This window comes from Oncorhynchus keta, chromosome 4, assembly GCF_023373465.1.
Source record: "Oncorhynchus keta strain PuntledgeMale-10-30-2019 chromosome 4, Oket_V2, whole genome shotgun sequence".
Classification (NCBI taxonomy): Eukaryota; Metazoa; Chordata; class Actinopteri; order Salmoniformes; family Salmonidae; genus Oncorhynchus; species Oncorhynchus keta.
In genome coordinates, this window is record NC_068424.1 from 32,322,299 (window position 1) to 32,342,589 (window position 20,291).

Consider the following 20,291-nt stretch of genomic DNA (forward strand, 5'->3'; position numbering starts at 1 on the left):
GGTTGACTAAAGGACAACACTTTTTTTTCTGTTGTTGTTGTTGAGATTTATAACAACTAGAATGAGGTGTCGTAAAGGTGACTAAAACAACTCTGTACCTACTACTGCCAATGTGAAGAGATTGGCGAAGCTGCTACACGTGCCATATCTTTACATTGACATTTTTGTGGTTTAGCAGAGACACTGTCAGCCAGAGAGATGTCCAGTCAGTGCATTCAACCAAGCTAGATAAGACAACCACATATCACAGTCATTGCAAGTAAAACCTTCCTCAAGGCTTTGTGAGTGAATGTCCTCCCACCTGTGCAGATGACGAATAAAGTGGTTGTGTGTGTGTCTGTGCGTGGGCCTGGTTCCCCGCCAGCTCCCTCTTGCTCTTCCTGCGTCTCCGCGACCTCCTGACGTGGTTGCTTTGCGCACTGTCCCCAGTCACCTTGGGGTTAAAGTTCACATCTAGCGCCTCCGGGTGGAGCGAGTACAAAGGGGGGTTCTGGTGTTGATGCTGATGATGGTGGTACTGAGCTTGCTGGGGATGAAGATACGGGTCCTGGTTAGGGCCTGTCTTCTTCATTACGTTCTGGAGGGGTTTGCCGGGTCGGGTGGGGGGTACAGAGGAACACTCTGAGTCAGAGTTCAGGGTCTCGGTGTTGGTGTACTGGCCCGAAGAGGGCGATGTGACCGGGAGGTGGACCGGGGTGTACGTCCACTCAGGGTCGTGCTGGGAGTCCGTGTAGTACGTCTCGTCTGAGAGTTTCCTTTGGAACTGGCGCAGCGCGGCCCCCCAGCCCCCCTTGTCGTCCTCCTGGTCGGATTCGGGGCCCATCTCGTCGTAGGCCGAGACCACGTCGGACTCTTTCTCCAGGACGCTGAACACCAGAGACTTTCTCTTGGTCAGCAGGCTGGGACGGGAGTGCTGAGAGCTCTGCAGAGCGATCCAGTTACCGTCCGGGCTCTGCAGCACCGAGGACGCACCTGTACATACAGGCACAGATAAACATATCTAGAGCTTTACGTAGGTGACAAACACAGCATTCTTCCTGGGACCGCAACGGTATGGAATTGTCCTGTTGCATGTAACATGTTTGACTGTACAGAGAGACGTGACAGTACTGACGTGTCTTTGCATGTAAAACGTGACAGTACTGACATGTCTTTGCATGTAAAACGTGACAGTACTGACGTGTCTTTGCATGTAAAACGTGACAGTACTGACATGTCTTTGCATGTAAAACGTGACAGTACTGACATGTCTTTGCATGTAAAACGTGACAGTACTGACGTGTCTTTGCATGTAAAACGTGACAGTACTGACGTGTCTTTGCATGTAAAACGTGACAGTACTGACATGTCTTTGCATGTAAAACGTGACAGTACTGACATGTCTTTGCATGTAAAACGTGACAGTACTGACGTGTCTTTGCATGTAAAACGTGACAGTACTGACATGTCTTTGCATGTAAAACGTGACAGTACTGACGTGTCTTTGCATGTAAAACGTGACAGTACTGACGTGTCTTTGCATGTAAAACGTGACAGTACTGACGTGTATTTGCATGTAAAACGTGACAGTACTGACATGTCTTTGCATGTAAAACGTGACAGTACTGACGTGTGTTTGCATGTAAAACGTGACAGTATGGACATGTCTCTCTGGGTTGAGCGTAGAGCGTTATATTGTGCGACAATACGGAGGATTTTGCTCTGGGCGTCTCTAATATGTGTGTGTGCGCGACTGTATCAGGGATCCATGTTTCAGTGTGTGTCTTACTTACTGGAGTTGTCCAGGCGGTCTACACTCTTCCAGCTGGGCAGTGAGGAGGCCCTGGCGGTCTCCTTCTTCAGAGAGGCGTAGTCCTGTACCTCTCCACCTCCCCCCGCCCCTACTAGTGCCTCGGTGTTCTTCTCTGGAGAATCGTCACTGGTCAGGGAGAACGCAGACCGCGACCTCTGTGCACACACACACACACACACACACACACACACACACACACACACACACACACACACACACACACACACACACACACACACACACACACACACACACACACACACACACACGTAAATGATAGACTACAACACTTTAAAAACAACAAGTGCTGAAAAGGTGACACAAAATGATGAATTTTGGGCCGACCAGCCAAGGAAAGCTTCAAATGTAACAGGCACAGTGGCAACATTTTGTTCCGGGGAGGAATTTTCCCACACTCCAATTCCAGCTTAGGTACAAAAGATTAGCTTGGTTTGTTTGGGTGGCAATGTGGATACCACTGACCACAGCCTGGTCTTCACTGCTCCAACTGAACTGGTCGTTTGGTAAAAATCTCAGAAGGTATTGTAATTTTTTATTTGATTTATTTCACCTTTATTTAACCAGGTAGGCAAGTTGAGAACAAGTTCTCATTTACAATTGCGACCTGTAAATGGCAACTGGAGTTTGTGTTCTTCCGGCATCCTGGTACATTGTAAGACTGACTTTCAGGTTACGTCCCAAATGGCACCCGATTCCCTACAAAGTAGTATACTATAGGGAATAGGGTGCCATTAAGGGATGCGCTGCCAGTCCAATGGTTGTAATTCATTTAAAGAGTCTGCAGGGGGCACCAATGAACTACAATCTGGGTATAAGAGAATTACAATCTGGGCACCAGAGAACTACAATCTCTGTATCAGAGAACTAAAATTACAAACAAAAAACAGTGTATGAATAACTAATCTCAACCAAATACGACTAAATCTCTCCTTACGGACGTACATACACACACACACATCACTCTGCGCTCATTCATAGGCAGAGTGTGTGTGTGTGTGTGTGTGTGTGTGTGTGTGTGTGTGTGTGTGTGTGTGTGTGTGTGTGTGTGTGTGTGTGTGTGTGAGTGAGTAAGTGTGACTGTATGTGAACGCCAAGTATGTGTGTATGTGGGCGCCTGTGTTTGTGTCTGCGCACGCTTTGTGTGTGTGTGTGCTGTGTGTGTGCCTGGATGTGTGTGTTTGCAGAGCATTTATAAAGGGAACCCATCCCTCTGTGGGCCAGGGCGTGGAGGAGAATCTCTGTGTATTTCTGCAGGACTTTGATCATGGTTGAGTGTAACAGACAGACTGGGACAGGAGACGGGCTGGGAGCGTAGCTTTGATTCCACACTGCTGTGCCTGCCTCACACACACACGGGACGATAACAAATCTCAGCCAGGTCCCCACTGACTTCCCTGTGAAACACTGCCAGGTGTGTGTGTGTGTGTGTGTGTGTGTGTGTGTGAGTGAGTAAGTGTGACTGTATGTGAACGCCAAGTATGTGTGTATGTGGGCGCCTGTGTTTGTGTCTGCGCACGCTTTGTGTGTGTGTGTGCTGTGTGTGCCTGGATGTGTGTGTTTGCAGAGCATTTATAAAGGGAACCCATCCCTCTGTGGGCCAGGGCGTGGAGGAGAATCTCTGTGTATTTCTGCAGGACTTTGATCATGGTTGAGTGTAACAGACAGACTGGGACAGGAGACGGGATGGGAGCGTAGCTTTGATTCCACACTGCTGTTCCTCACACACACACGGGACGATAACAAATCTCAGCCAGGTCCCCACTGACTTCCCTGTGAAACACTGCCAGGTGTGTGTGTGTGTGTGTGTGTGTGTGTGTGTGTGTGTGTGTGTGTGTGTGTGTGTGTGTGTGTGTGTGTGTGTGTGTGTGTGTGTGTGTGTGTGTGTGTGTGTGTGTGTGTGTGTGTGTGTGTGTGTGTGTGTGTGTGTGTGTGTGTGTGTGTGTGTGCGCGTAGAGGTTTCCCTGGAAAGCTACTGTATAACTCACAGGTACAAACAGGTTACACAGCCCTCAGGAGAGGACCATTCATGGGAAAATCTGCCAGCACATTTAAAGCAATTACATTTGTTCTTTGCCAGACCTCAACCCTGTCTGTCCCCATATCTCCTCACTTAAGGCCAAGAATTCCTTGCCCTGACCAGGGAGAAAACTCTGGGTCCTAGTCATACCCCAAAGTTCCAGGCCCTACCTACAGGCTATACTGGTCAGGACAAAGGGTAGGGTAGTGTAGGTGGTGGTCCTTCTGTAGCACAGTTGGTAGAGCATGGCGCTTGTAACGCCAGGGTAGTGGGTTCGATTCCCGGGACCACCCATACGTAGAATGTATGCACACATGGCTTTGGATAAAAGCGTCTGCTAAATGGCATATATTATTATTATATATTATTATTATATTATATATTATAAAACAGTTCATGTACATATTATGACAAATTGTGGTTAGGTTTTTGTTAGTTTTGGTGTTCAGCAGGGTTTATTTTCAGATGTTCAAGCACACAAACAAGTCGTAGTTGAGTAGACAAAGTATACGCCCCTTTGTCGGTGATTGGTCAACAGAACTACTCCTAGTATGAGTGAAACTATGGACGGGATTCTTCAATGAAATGTTGTCAGTCAACATGAGACAACAATTTTTTTTTACTTGAGAAATATTGCCCCAAACATTTGACTTAAATGTAAAAACACAGCCCCTATTGAATACACAGTGGGATATTGGTTATGTTGCACTTCCTAAGGCTTCCACTAGATGTTAACCGTCTTTAGAAACTTGAATTGGGCTTCTACTGTATTGTGGGGCCGGATGAGAGCTCTTTGAGTCAGTGGTCTGGCAGAGAGCCAGGTCCTGGTCATGCGCATTTCACATGATAACAACCTGCGTTCCATGGTATTTCTACAGACAATGGAATTCTCCGGTTGGAACGTTATTGAAGATTTATGATAACATCCTAAAGATTGATTCTATACTTAGTTTGACAAGTTTCTTCAACCTGTAATATAACTTTTTGAAGTTTTCGTCCCACGTTCGGCTGGACCTGCACGAGCGTTTGGATTTGTGCACTAAACGCACTAACAAATGTAGCTACTTGGACATAAATAATGGACATTATTGAACAAAACAAACATTTATTGTGGAACTAGGATTCCTGGGAGTGCATTCAGATGAAGATCATCAAAGGTAAGGGAATATTTATAGTGTTATTTCTGATTTCTGTTGACTCCAACATGGCGGATATTTTTATATTTTTTCTGAGCGCCGTCTCAGACTATTGCATGGTTTGCTTTTTCCGTAAAGTTTTTTTGAAATCTGACACATAGGTTGCATTAAGGAGAGGTATATCTATATTCCCATGTCTAACAATTGTATTTATCAACATTTATAATGAGTATTTCTGTAAAATGATGTGGCTCTCTGCAATATCACCGGATGTTTTTGGAACGAGTGAAAGTAACGTTCCAATGTATACCGAGATTGTTTTATATAAATATGAACAAAACATACATATATTGTTTAACATGAAGTCCTATGAGTGTCATCTGATTAAGATCATCAAAGGTTAGTGATTATTTTTATCTCGATATGTGCTTTTTGTGACTCTTCTCTTTAGCTGGAAAAATGGCAGAATTTTTCTGTGAGTTGGTGATGACCTAACAATCGTTTGTGGTGCTTTCACTGTAACGCCTATTTGAAATCGGACACTGTGGTGGGATTAACAACAAGAGTACCTTTAAAACGGTATAAGATACATGTATGTTTTGATGAATTTTAATTATGAGATTTCTGTTATTTTGAATTTGGCGCCCTGCACTTTCACTGGCTGTTGTCATATCAATCCCGTTCACGGAATTGCAGCCCTAAGAATGTACTGTACTGTACTGTATTGTAATGTACTGTAGTGCAGTGTAACATAGCATAGCGTAGTGTAGTGAAACATAACATATCGTAGTGTAACGTAGCATTGAGCATGGTAGCGTAGTGTAGCATAGCTTAGTACATGGTAGCGTAGTGTAAGGTAGTGTAGTGTAGTGAGGGCTTCCTAACCAGACTGACCCAGAGGGAATAGGAACTCTTGAGGTGGGCCTGGTTGGCCTGGGCCAGGGTGCTGTGAGGGGGCTGGCTGGGGGAGGACATCTCACTGCCCTGGGGCTGGCCCTGGCTCTGGGGCCAAACAAAGTCATACTCTGTCTGCATCTCTGAACGCTTCCTCCTCTGGATGATCTGGGAGAGGAAAGGAGAGGAGCGGAGCAAGAGCGAGAGAGAGAGGACAATGTTAGATGTGACCGAAAACTCCACACCAGAGTCTAAACGTACTTTTTGTACGATGGTCGTGGCAAGTTCCTCTATAAGCTCCTCTTTGTGGTCCCGTAGGTAGCAAGCCTCATTCTGCTTCTCCTGCAACACAGAGACATCAAAGCCTGGTCAGCACTACAGAAAAACAAGCACCAAACCCCCCCAAAAAAGAGACATGGTGAGAGAGAGAAGAAATGACTTATTTTTTTACTGTTATTGTTGTCATTATCTCACGTCGCTTTAGCAACAGTGGCCTTGTCATTCATGCTAATAAAGCTGATCTGAATCTGAGCGAAACAGAGAGAAAGAGAGAGAGTGAGACAGAGAGAAATAGAGAGAGGGAAACAAACACACACACACACACCAGGACTATTGTCTCACCAAGCTGTCAGTAAACTCCTCTGCATTGGCAATGGCTTCCTCTATGGCCTCCTCAGCAACACGCAGGGCAACAGTGAGGGTCTCTGCCATGCTGTGTCCTGCAAACAAACACACACACACACACGTTTACTTGCAGCCCTTCAGGAGCAGATTTAATTACAGATATATCTGCTTGTGCAGAGCAAAGTGGTTTGTTTACAGGCTAATGTCAGGGCTGTGGTGATTCACACACAAGTGGCCGACTGGGAGGGTCACAGACCTCTTGACCAAGAGGACCACGCAGTGGGTGTGTAGTACAACACCCCCCCTACGGTAATGCTGTGTCATGCGGTGGATATATGTAATGTGCTAGCCTGTTGAAACGGATATACATGCTACAAATGACGCTTATTCATTTGTTGGTTTCCATGGGTGTATATGCCAAATGGTATCCCATCCCCTGTGTAGTGCACTACTTTTGACCAGGACACCACCTATATGGGGTTGTGTACCTTCACTCTGCCTGTAGAAGGTGGAGTCACTGCCACACACGCTGCCATCGTTGCCATTGCTTCCGTCGTGAACACTGCTTTCTGCGGGGGACAGAGACCCAGGTACAATAACAACACACCTAATATATAGAGAGTCTTTTATCCAAAGCGACTTACAGTCGTCGTACTGGTAGCCCCAGCTCGGGAATCGAACCCACGATCCTGACATCACAAGGGCCATGCTCTACCAACCGAGCCACACGGGACCGCCAGAGGAGAGGTTAGAGGTCAGCATCGGGTGTGCTGGGAGGAACCTTGGCTCGCGCTGAGAGAACCTCTCATCACCCTCATCAGCAGAGGAGAGCAATGATATGAGACAGGAGCAAAGAGCAGAGAACCTGTGTGACGGCTTCAATTCATTTGAACCTGTCCGTGAACCCTTTTTTGTGTGTTTGCCTGTCTAGTGTCGTCTCTTCATAAACCACACCGCTTTAGCGCAGAGGGCCATTTGGTGGCGGATGTGTCCCATAGGGCTATCTGTTTTCTCCAGGAGGTCTTTCATCAACTCTTTATTTCCTCTCATGGGACAAATCAACTTCCTCCAATTAGCAGCTTAGAGCCACAGCACTGGGAATATGACTGTTGTCACAGCTGAAGTTATCACCCTGCCATAGCCTGTGCCCCCGAAGGACTTAACTATGTGTGTGTGTGTGGGGGGGGGGGGGGCTGTGATGGCTTTCACGGTGACACAAAGCACTCAGGAGTCACGGCAGGCCACTAGGAATGATGTCTGTGTGCAGTGAGGCTGAAACTGCAGTGACATTTCGAGCCCGGCAAAGAGACAGTACTAGATTTACTTGTGTTGGTCTGTCTATCTGTCTGTCTGTCTGTAGTGGGACTCTGCTTGGTCGGGCACAGGACAGGTTGCCTTGTGTTTTAAAAGTTTTAGTCCCCTCCTGGCTTGGGTTCGGGTTAGGGAGTCGTTTGGGAGTAGTCAGTGGGAATGATCTTTCAGTTCTTCTTTGATCAAGACAAGAACTCCCAACGATACGGGTGGACTCCTGGACACATGACGCAGGCAGGACAGGTTCAGGGTCATTAAATATTGTGTGGCTGAAGGGACGGGTGCGTGGCGGGCGGGTTGAATGAAGAGAAACAATACCTTCGAATATCCATAAATGTATAATTATTGCGCAATTTATATAGGCTACCTTGAGGTTTTTCTTTCATTATTGTAGGCCATCTGTTATTACCGCATGAGCCTAAACTTTAGGGTTTAACTGTATGTGTGACAAATAGCCTACACAGCCTCCAAATAATGCTTTTGGGAAGGGCAGATAAAGTTCACGTCAAAATCCACGGAGGGAAAAAAAGGACATTGTCGAAGTTTAATTCAATAACACAAAAGCTGCGAAAGCTGTTGAAAATAAAGAAAGGGGAGGGCCAGAAAAGTCATGTTTGGAAAAAGATTTGATGAAGTGGTACGAGAGGACGATAGCAGTGCCGGCTGTGTTATGAATGAGGCCTAGGGCACGTCAAGGGAACTGTAGCCTGCTGTTTAGATGGGTTAAATCTGGACATTGACTAACCAGCATAACCTACTGTTTTCTGGCAAACGTTCTTTGATAATATTTGTCCCGTGCAAATCGACATCCCTGTGCTTTGAGAGAAATGTCTGAGTTTGACAAGTGTTGCTCGAGGTTTTAAGCAAGAAAACAATAACCGGTTTCGATAAATTGAACGAAGGGCTGCGTGGCCTACATCTATCAACTTTCACAGTGAATGCTTTTGTTTACATGTTTTGTGCCAATGAATTGAACATCGCCAAATGTATAATTCAAAAATATTGCGGCTCTGGAATAACCCACATTCTGGGATAAGACAAAGTTATCTGGTAATACTAGTCTCGTGTGAATAGGGCTATAGCCTTAATAATAAATACTGCAGATCTAAGCATTTCTTGCAGTAAAATTATTCACCAAATGTAGGCAAAATTTGGACTTGGAAACAGGAGTGAAGAAATATGATTGATTTATTTCTGCATCTCGAGAGAATGCGATGCTCAGTTAGATACCATCTGTAGAGGTGCCGTCTTCATCGTAAAAGCATCATGAACCTTGATAGTATTTCAACCACATAAAATATGCATGGAAGCCGAAGTGAAATCTTATCAGAAAGACGTTGGGTCGTTTTCACAGCTTCATTTTTTCTTACAACCGGTCAAACCGATGTCATTTGGACATTTTGCACAGAATATCTTTCCCGTTTTTCATTTGTTGTTTTATTGTCTCCAGTCCCGAAACGTCATGAAAGATGACAGAGGAAACTTTACCGATGTCAACTAGATTGAAGAATTCATTCTATCAATCGATCACATTATTCTGGTGAGCAAGGGGTTTATTTAGTCTTCTAGGGCAACATACATATTTAATTTGATTTCACCTTTATTCAACCAGGCAGGCTAGTTGAGAACCATTTCTCATTCTCATATAAGGACAAAAGAGAACCTACACGTATCTAATTTTAGACACGTTGACTAACAAACAGCCTACTTACAAGCAGAAACGTATCTAAATCAGGCAACAACAAAAAAAACTGCACCCGTCAAGAAATCGTCCTGCTGTCTTTGACTGTAGCCTATAGAGCATTTTCTATACTTGCAGGTTAGGGTCGGGTGCGGGCCTACCGCATATAGTAGGGCGGTTGTGGATGGATTATTTATGGATTATGGATTATATTATCTGGCTTCCAGTTGAAGCTCGCATCCGCTACAAGACCATGGTGCTTGCCTACGGAGCTGTGAGGGGAACGGCACCTCAGTACCTCCAGGCTCTGATCAGGCCCTACACCCAAACAAGGGCACTGCGTTCATCCACCTCTGGCCTGCTCGCCTCCCTACCACTGAGGAAGTACAGTTCCCGCTCAGCCCAGTCAAAACTGTTCGCTGCTCTGGCTCCCCAATGGTGGAACACACTCCCTCACGACGCCAGGACAGCGGAGTCAATCACCACCTTCCGGAGACACCTGAAACCCCACCTCTTTAAGGAATACCTAGGATAGGATAAAGTAATCCTTCTCACCCCCTTAAAAGATTTAGATGCACTATTGTAAAGTGGCTGTTCCACTGGATGTCATAAGGTGAATGCACCAATTTGTAAGTCGCTCTGGATAAGAGCGTCTGCTAAATGACTTAAATGTAAATGTAATTATTAGTCATTGCGGGCGGGTGAACAAACAGCTGACCTTCGCGCACCACTAATCTGTATCCTCATCACCGTCTGGTGTCCTCCCTACCTTCCGGTTCCTCTTCCTGTCATCTTCTTACCATCCCACCACTACTCTCTGGACTTTACCCATTTGCATTTGATGGTTTGTTGTATCCTTCTGATATATAAGTGAGAATCGTTGGGCCCCACAACTCCCACCACAGCACATGGTTGAAGTCAGCTCCCTGACCTGATTCAGGTCAGCTTCATTAAACGCAACCCCAGGGCCTCTCGCTCTCTCTCCTCTGCTCAGTTTTAGATGCAGGGTGTGTGTTTGCCTGTGTAGCGTCGTCTCCTCATAAACCACCCTGCATTAGCGCAGGGGGCCATTCGGTGGCGGATATGTATCCCAGGAGGTCTTTCATCGGCTCCTTACTTCCTCTCAAGGGACAAATCAACTTCCTCCAATTAGCAGCTTAGAGACACAGCTCTGGGAATATGACTGTTGTCACAGCTGAAGTTATCACCCTGCCATAGCCTGTGCCCCCGAAGGACTGAACTATGTGTGTGCATGCAAGGACTGGGGCTATAACGGCTGTAGCCGTGACACGAAGCACTCGGAGCCTGGCAGTGGGAGTCGAGGCAGGCCACTAGGAGTCCTCTGAGTGTCTGTGTGCAGTGACTCTGAAACTGCAGTGGTAGGCTAGGCAATCAGACAGTACTAGACTTGCTTGTGTTGGTCTGTTTGTCTGCCTGTAATGGGACTCTGCTTGGTCGGGCACAGGACAGGTTGTCTTGTGTTTGAACTGTTTTAGTCCCCTCCTGGCTCGGAGGGTGTGGTCAGTGGGAATGGTCTTCCAGTTCTTCTTTGATCAAGACAAGAACTTCCAAACGATGCCATCTGTATCCACGTCACCGTCCTGTGTCCTCCCTTACCTTCCTCTTCTGTTCCTCCTCTTCCTGTCATCTTTCAACCATCCCACCACTGATCTATGGAGTTTGTTTGTCCATGTGATGGCTTGTTTTATCCTTAGGATAATAAGTGAGAATTGTGGTCTCCCAACTCAACCACAGGGCATGGTTTAAGTCCCCGACTATGTCTCGACCACTCCAAGACCTCTCTCTCTCTCTCTCTCTCCTCTGTTTGAGATGCAGGGTGTATGTGTGCGTGTGCGTGTGCGTGTGCGTGTGTGTGTGTGTGTGTGTGTGTTTGGCCGCCTGCCTGCACATTTGACTTAAAGGAGACAGCCAACAGCAACAAACAGTATATCACCCAGCACAAATCAAGCCTGTAATCATGTATTTAGTAGGACACGGACATACGATGACACTGCCGAGATAACCGAGTCCTACACTCTTAGAAAGAAGGGTTCCAAAAGTCTCTTTGAGGAGGGCTAGGTTTCTACAAAGAATAGTTTTGAGTTTTGCTCCTAAGAACCCTTTATGGAAGACAAGGGTTCTTTGTTAGGCAAAGAGTTCAACCAATAATCTTTTTTATCCTAAAGAACCGTTTTTGGAAGAAAGGGTTCTTTGAATATTCTTTGGAAGGCAAGAAGGGAGTAAATCCTCAAAACCACACCTATCATTATCATATTTCCCAGCATGCTCCATTACAGGTTGATTTTCAGAATTGTTTGTTTTAATGTCTGTGTTTGTGCTTGTACATTGATTGATCTTATGCTACATAAAGATACATGATGTACATTTTTATAAAGTAATCCAATCTGTTAGAAGTAATACATATTGCACCCATTACTGAGATGGTTTTCCTAGTTTAGATAGTCCCATGAATCAAATCTTCCCTACCCTGATAGTCATTCCGCAGGTTGTGGGTGATTTCACATAACTTTGCAAGTCAGCATAACGTGAACTGCAGACCAGATGTGGCCTGAAAACCAGGAGTTTCCTAACACGCTGTGTTAGGGTATGACTCTCAAAGAAAGTACTTATGATAGACTTCATGTATTGTCATAAAGAGTTGAATTTTAAAGGCTAATAAGGCTGGTGGAACCGTTCACAGAGGGTTCTAGGTAGAACCATTTACAGGGGGTTCTATGAAGAACCCTACATAGAGAGTTCTAGGTAGAACCCTCTGCAAAGGTTTCAACCTTGCACCAAACCGAAGAACCCTACATGATTCTACTTGGCACTTTCCCCCTTAAGAGTGTAATGAAGGAAACTAAGCATGCAGAGGGGTACCACAATAATGCCCTGCAAACAAACATGATCACAAGATGGCGGCCATGTGGCATCTTGTTTACTGGCATTTTAGGTGGCTCCACAGAATAGACACAGTAACGCTTCCCTGATTGTTTCTTTCTTTCGTTTTCACTTTTTGCTTTCTTTTCCGTCTCCACGCTCACTTTCCATCTCCTTTTCTCTCTTTATCTCTCTCACACACAACCTCTCTCTACGTCTCCCATTCTCTTTCACATACACACACTCACACGCAGGCACGCACGCGGACATGCATGCAGTGCTGATGAGTGCGTGTGTGCTTTGCTGAGGATGTGAGAACTATTAGCTAACAGTGTCATAGTTGCAGGGGACCCTGTCTGTCATCTCTCACAGCATCAACATGTCCACTTCCCGATGCCTCACCGCCCGGGCAGACAGTCAGGGGAATCCCACAAATGTACCCATGACCTCGACTAACCTGTGCTCCCGCACATTGACTCTGTACCAGTACCCCCCTTGTTACTGTTATTTTATTGTTGCTCTTTAATTATTTGTTACTTTTCTATTTTCATTTTTTTAAATGTATTGTTTACTTCAGTTTATTTAGTAAATACTTTCTTAACACTTGTTTTTTCTTAAAACTGCATTGTTGGTTAAGGGCTTGTAGGTAAGCATTTCACTGCAAGGTGAACCTGCTCTATTCGGCGATTTGATGAGATGACAAAACATGATTGATGACATGCTACTTGACAATCCACCACAGCATGCATTGCCATTGTTATGACCCTCTCCTGTCAATCATTTAGCCCCTCCAAGCCTTCACACTGGGCAGAGCCCCCTCCCCGCCTCTACTGGGCGTGTCCTCCTCAAATCAGAAAGCTCATGTCATCTCGTGTCTAGGGCCCTGTGTTTTGGTTAATAATGCCAGATGACCTGAATTTGAACCTTAATTTAAACTGTCGCCTTTTCTTTTTATGTCAGATGGTCCAGCACCATCATCAGACAATTCATTTCACTTGTGGCCCAATTCTCATTTCTGGAAAAGGCCATGTGACATGACTAACCAAAACACAGGGCCCTACTCATGTCAAATTATTATAGAGAGATGGAAAGAGATAACCATCTCCTTTGTGTTCCTCCCTGTTCCTATTTCATTTCCTCTCACTGACCACGGTCTTACCTTTTTTCCACTCAAGGATCGGCAGAGGAATCACTCGATATTACCATGACAACCCTGCAGACGACAGCACCGGTCTGTGTGTGTGTTTGTGTGCGTGCGTGCGTGAGTGAGTGAGCGAGAGAAAGAGGGTGTGTGTCCTGTCAGTAAAGAGCACTCAAAGCTGAAGTTCCTCCAGCAGCAGGAGGAAGGGCGGGCACAGACAGACAGACAGACAGACAGACAGACAGACAGACAGACAGACAGACAGACAGACAGACAGACAGACAGACAGACAGACAGACAGACAGACAGACAGACAGACAGACAGACAGACAGACAGACAGACAGACAGACAGACAGACAGACAGACAGACAGACAGACAGACAGACAGACAGACAGACAGACAGACAGACAGACAGACAGACAGACAGACAGACAGACAGACAGACAGACAGACAGACAGACAGACAGACAGACAGACAGACAGACAGACAGACAGACAGACAGACAGACAGACAGACAGACAGACAGACAGACAGACAGACAGACAGACAGACAGACAGACAGACAGACAGACAGACAGACAGACAGACAGACAGACAGACAGACAGACAGACAGACAGACAGACAGACAGACAGACAGACAGACAGACAGACAGACAGACAGACAGACAGACAGACAGACAGACAGACAGACAGACAGACAGACAGACAGACAGACAGACAGACAGACAGACAGACAGACAGACAGACAGACAGACAGACAGACAGACAGACAGACAGACAGACAGACAGACAGACAGACAGACAGACAGACAGACAGACAGACAGACAGACAGACAGACAGACAGACAGACTGGGAGTACAACTGACTCCTCCATCTGCTGGATGCTGTAGTGTAACATGCTGGCCACCAGGGGCACTGCAGCTCATGAGACGTTACAGCAGCCATTAAGGTTTGAGACGAGAGGGTATTTCTGTTCTATTCTCAAACTGTTAAATCTCTTCTGACACGGACAACGCCTCTGTCATCTACTATGTGTGTGTGTGTGAGTGTGTGTGTTTGTGTGTGAGAGAGAGAGGTGTGTGTGTTTGTCCTTAAACCTCGTAAAAGGTCTGACGGATGGCTACTGACAGATCAATGTCTTTGACATTACATAACCCCCCCCCCCAAACATATGCACAATCTCTTTCTTACACCCCCCTTACACACACACACACACACACACACACACACACACACACACACACACACACACACACACACACACACACACACACACACACACACACACACACACACACACACACACACACACACACACACCTTCACTCAACCCATCACACAATCTCTTTTATACACAAACACCCTCTTCATCCACCACTGGCCAGCCAATGGACACAGTCTAGATGGTCCTAATCCCTGAGGTTGGAGGGTGTAATCCTTGTGTAATATTAGCAGACAGCTAGTGTTAAGGCTGCTGCTCAGCAAGCATAATGGGGGAGAGAAGAGAGTGGCGATGCCTGGTCTTGCTGGCTAGTAATCCCCTCCGTTGCAATGGCCACTTTGTCCTCTGAGTGATTAGTTCCTGCTGTGGGAACAGTTTTATCTGCCCTCAACATCTCATCATCCAGATGCCATTGTCCCCCCCCATCAGCCTGATCTGTTAGAGTGTGTGGAGTTAGGGAGTATTACTGTTGTATAGCACACTGGGATTAAAGGGGCAATCTGCGATTCAAAGAACAACAGCGGAGGAATGAGGCTTTTATACGTTTAAAAAAAATGAATGGCTATATATACACCATTTCTAAAATGGATATACTAATCCTAGATTGCTCCTTTCAAGGGATGAGTTGATTGAACCACATTGTTAAAAGTATCCGCCATGGCCATTAGGCCTACTGTTAGCCGTAGTACCAATAATGGTACTTATGGCAGGAATAGGGCAACTGTGTTTACGGACATATTCAATCAATCCCTATACCAGTCTGCTGTTCCCACATGCTTCAAGAGGGCCACCATTGTTCCTGTTCCCAAGAAAGCTAAGGTAACTGAGCTAAACGACTACCGCCCGTAGCACTCACTTCCGTCATCATGAAGTGCTTTGAGAGACTAGTCAAGGACCATATCACCTCCACCCTACCTGACACCCTAGACCCACTCCAATTTGCTTACCGCCCAAATAGGTCCACAGACGATGCAATCTCAACCACACTGCACACTGCCCTAACCCACCTGGACAAGAGGAATACCTATGTGAGAATGCTGTTCATCGACTACAGCTCGGCATTCAACACCATAGTACCCTCCAAGCTCGTCATCAAGCTCGAGACCCTGGGTCTCGACCCCGCCCTGTGCAACTGGGTACTGGACTTCCTGACGGGCCGCCCCCAGGTGGTGAGGGTAGGCAACAACATCTCCTCCCGCTGATCCTCAACACGGGGGCCCCACAAGGGTGCGTTCTGAGCCCTCTCCTGTACTCCCTGTTCACCCACGACTGCGTGGCCACGCACGCCTCCAACTCAATCATCAAGTTTGCGGACGACACAACAGTGGTAGGCTTGATTACCAACAACGACGAGACGGCCTACAGGGAGGAGGTGAGGGCCCTCGGAGTGTGGTGTCAGGAAAATAACCTCACACTCAACATCAACAAAACTAAGGAGATGATTGTGGACTTCAGGAAACAGCAGAGGGAACACCCCCCTATCCACATCGATGGAACAGTAGTGGAGAGGGTAGCTAGTTTTAAGTTCCTCGGCATACACATCACAGACAAACTGAATTGGTCCACTCACACTGACAGCGTCGTGAAGAAGGCGCAGCAGCGCCTATTCAACCTCAGGAGGCTGAAGAAATTCGGCTTGTCACCAAAAGCACTCACAAACTTCTACAGATGCACAATCGAGAGCATCCTGGCGGGCTGTATCACCGCCTGGTACGGCAACTGCTCCGCCCTCAACCGTAAGGCTCTCCAGAGGGTAGTGAGGACTGCACAACGCATCACCGGGGGCAAACTACCTGCCCTCCAGGACACCTACACCACCCGTTGTTACAGGAAGGCCATAAAGATCATCAAGGACATCAACCACCCGAACCACTGCCTGTTCACCCCGCTATCATCCAGAAGGCGAGGTCAGTACAGGTGCATCAAAGCTGGGACCGAGAGACTGAAAAACAGCTTCTATCTCAAGGCCATCAGACTGTTAAACAGCCACCACTAACAGTGAGTGGCTGCTGCCAACACACTGTCATTGACACTGACCCAACTCCAGCCATTTTAATAATGGGAATTGATGGGAATTATGTAAATATATCACTAGCCACTTTAAACAATGCTACCTTATATAATGTTACTTACCCTACATTATTCATCTCATATGCATATGTATATACTGTACTCTACATCATCGACTGCATCCTTATGTAACACATGTATCACTAGCCACTTTAACTATGCCACTTTGTTTACTTTGTCTACACACTCATCTCATATATATATACTGTACTCGATACCATCTACTGTATGCTGCTCTGTACCATCACTCATTCATATATCCTTATGTACATATTCCTTATCCCCTTACACTGTGTATAAGACAGTAGTTTTGGAATTGTTAGTTAGATTACTTGTTGGTTATCACTGCATTGTCGGAACTAGAAGTACAAGCATTTCGCTACACTCGCATTTAACATCTGCTAACCATGTGTATGTGACAAATAACATTTGATTTGATTTGATTTGATTTGTATTTTCTTAGTCAGTCTACCGGAACAAAAACTAGTCATGGCAGCCGTTATACCACTGTTTGAAGCATTAGGAGTTTCACAGCTCCAGTGCTGATGTGTTGACTGGTGACGGTGTGTCCCCCTGATGGTGGCAGTTGGTCCAATCAGCTCCACTCTGTCCATGTGACTGCTGGATGGCTATTGGTCCAATCAGCTCCAATGTATGTGTGTCCCCATACAGTCCAAAAAAAGCCCTCCTGTCCCAATCTGTCTTTCCAGCTGTCCCTCTGTGATCCCCTCTCCTCTCCTCTCCTGCCCTTCCCTCTCCTCCTCTCCTCTTACTGCCACTCTTACATCACACAAGGAGGTAATAGGATTAGCTGCTAGCTGCCGCTGGGCTCCCATTTCAGATGAGCTGAGCAGATTATACAGCTTCAGAGTTAGAAACACACACTGCATCAAACCGTACTGACTGACTGACTAGCTGGCTGATGGAATGAGGGACGAATGGGGAGAAGTGGGGGGTGCGCATGTGTGTTTGAGACAAGGGATGTTAACACGAGTTCTCTTCTAAACAAAGTATGCATGAGTTACGGCTTTATTTTCCTCTTGTGTGTGTGCATGCGTGCATATGTGTGAGTGCCTTTGTGTATGTGCGTGCGTTTGTCCCTGAGAATGTCCTCCTCACCATTCTGAATGTGCTCCCTCCTCCCCCTTCTCGTATACCAGATTTAAAGGGAAGAGATTGTCAATAACTGCTCATAATGGGTCAAGGCCATGTAGAAAAGGCTGTAGAAATACTGGATAAAGACGTTTTGTATGCTTCCGGAAGCTTGGCGAGTGTCCCAAATGGCACCCTATTCCCTATATAGTGCCCTATCTTTGACCAGAGTCCATCAGGGTTGGGTTCAATTCCATTTCAATTGTTGTTGTAATTGCGATCCAATTACGATCTTCTCTCATCGCTGCAATTCCCAACGGGCTCGGAAGAGGCAAAGGTCGAATAATGCGTCCTCTGAAACATGACCCGCCAAGCTGCACTTTTTAACACCCGCTCGCTTAATCCGGAGGCTAGCCGCACCAATGTGTCGGAGGAAACACCTTTCGCCTGACGATCGAGTCCTCTTGCAGCCGCCTGGCACCACCACAAGGAGTCGCTAGAGCATGATGAGCCAAGTAGAGCCCCCCCGAGCCAAACCCTCTCCTGATCCGGATGATGCTGGGCCAATTGTGCGCCGCCCTATGGGACTCCCGGATCGAACCCCAGGCTGTAGTGACACTACAACACTGCGTTGCAGTGCCTTGGATTCGCTGCACTGCTCAAGAGGCCCTTGGTTTATTTTCTGAATTGACTGGAATTGAAATGGAATTGGGACACAGCCGTTGATGTTTACTTTAGAAATATATTTTTTGAGCCCACATTGAATACAAAATGTAAAGGAATCCTTCAAGTAATGTAGCCTATCGAAATAATTCCCTTTATAAAACAAACACAACGTTGCTCCATTATTTCATGGTTGGTACATTGAATTGACAAAAATAACTATATAATGTAACTCGATTTGTGAAATCTATCTGACTGCAGCTGTTGGTTTGAGTTGAAGAGCTTTTGACAAACTAGAGGACAAATCTAACTTCTTTAAGAAAGAGCAGATATGATTTGAAAGTAATAGATCACTTTCAGCCCACTTGAAAGTCACAGGTGAATGAAGGTTAGGTTTTGACCTCCATTGCCATTTTAAAAAGATAGTTCACCCAAATTACAAAAGGGCGTATTGGTTTCCTTACCCTGTAAGAAGAACAAGATTTTGACACATTTTTGGGGGACAAAAATGTCTGCTAATACTAACTTTTTTTTAAAAATTTTGTCCCCAAAAAATGCACACCTGCTCATTCAAGGGATTTTCTGTATTTGTACTATTTTCTACAATTTAGAATAACAGCGAAGACATCAAAACTACAAAAAAACACATATGGAATCATATAGTAACCAAATAAGTGTTAAGCAAAACACCAGTTTCAACGTCAACAGTGAAGAGGCGACTCTGGGATACTGGCCTTCAAGGCAGAAATCCTCTTTCCAGTGTTTGTGTTCTTTTGCCCATCTTAATCTTTTTTTTCTTATTCCCCAGTCAGATATTGCTTTTTCTTTGCAACTCTGCTTGAAGGCCAGAATCCCGGAGTCACCCCTTCACTGTTGACATTGAGACTGGTGTTTTGCGGGTACTATTTAATGAAGCTGCCAGTTGAAGAATTGTGAGGCGTCTGTTTCTCAAACGAGACACTCTAATGTACTTGTCCTCTTGCTCAGTTGTGCACTGGGGCCTCCCACTCCTCTTTCTATTCTGATTAGAGACAGTTTGTGCTGTTCTGTGAAGGGAGTAGTACACAGCATTGTACGAGATCTTCAGTTTCTTTGCCATTTCTCGCATGGAATAGACTTCATTTCTCTGAACTGGAGTAGACTGATGAGTTTCAGAAGAAAGGTCTTTGTTTCTGGCCATTATGAGCCTGTAATCGAACCCACAAATACTGATGCTCCAGATACTCAACTAGACTAAAGAAGGCCAGTTTTATTGCTTCTTTAATCAGGACAACAGTTTTCAGCTGTGCTAACATAATTGCAAAATGGTTTTCTAATGATCAATTAGCCTTTAAAATGATACACTTGGATTAGTTAACACAACGTGCCATTTGAACACAGGAGTGATGGTTGCTGATAAATGTAGATATTCCATTAAAAAAATCAGACATTTCCAGCTACAATAGTCATTTACAATATTAACAATGTCTACACTGTATTTCTGACCAGCTTAGGCTAAGCTGCCTGCCATCCAAGACCTTTACACCAGGCGGTGTCAGAGGAAGGCCCTAAAAATTGTCAAAGACCCCAGTCATAGACTGTTCCCTCTACTACCGCATTGCAAGCGGTACCGGAGTGCCAAGTCTAGAACAAAAAGGCTTCTCAACAGTTTTTACCCACAAGCCATAAGATACCTGAATAGGTAATCATATGGCTCCCCGGATTATTTGCATTGTGTGCCCCCCCAAACCCTCTTTTAAGCT

The 20,291-nt window shown here is 45.8% G+C and overlaps 1 protein-coding gene across 12 annotated transcripts in view; it reads right to left on the reverse strand.

Moving 5' to 3' along the window:
• Window positions 1-20,291, reverse strand: part of myripb (myosin VIIA and Rab interacting protein b) — a 200,779-nt gene that overhangs the window by 23,552 nt on the left and 156,936 nt on the right. For 11 of the 12 annotated variants that reach the window (XR_008111213.1, XR_008111214.1, XR_008111215.1 and 8 more), the window contains 5 exons: window positions 6,973-7,053; window positions 6,482-6,579; window positions 5,861-6,202; window positions 1,773-1,947; window positions 302-972 (listed from right to left, as the gene is read on the reverse strand). Coding sequence is in view for 9 of the 12 variants with exons in the window: in XM_052506155.1 (XP_052362115.1) it covers window positions 302-972; window positions 1,773-1,947; window positions 5,861-6,202; window positions 6,482-6,579; window positions 6,973-7,053 (1,367 nt within the window). In the remaining 3 variants the exon portion in view is untranslated. The remainder of the gene's footprint in view (window positions 1-301; window positions 973-1,772; window positions 1,948-5,860; window positions 6,203-6,481; window positions 6,580-6,972; window positions 7,054-20,291) is intronic. The other variant, XM_052506144.1, reaches the window with a different exon arrangement.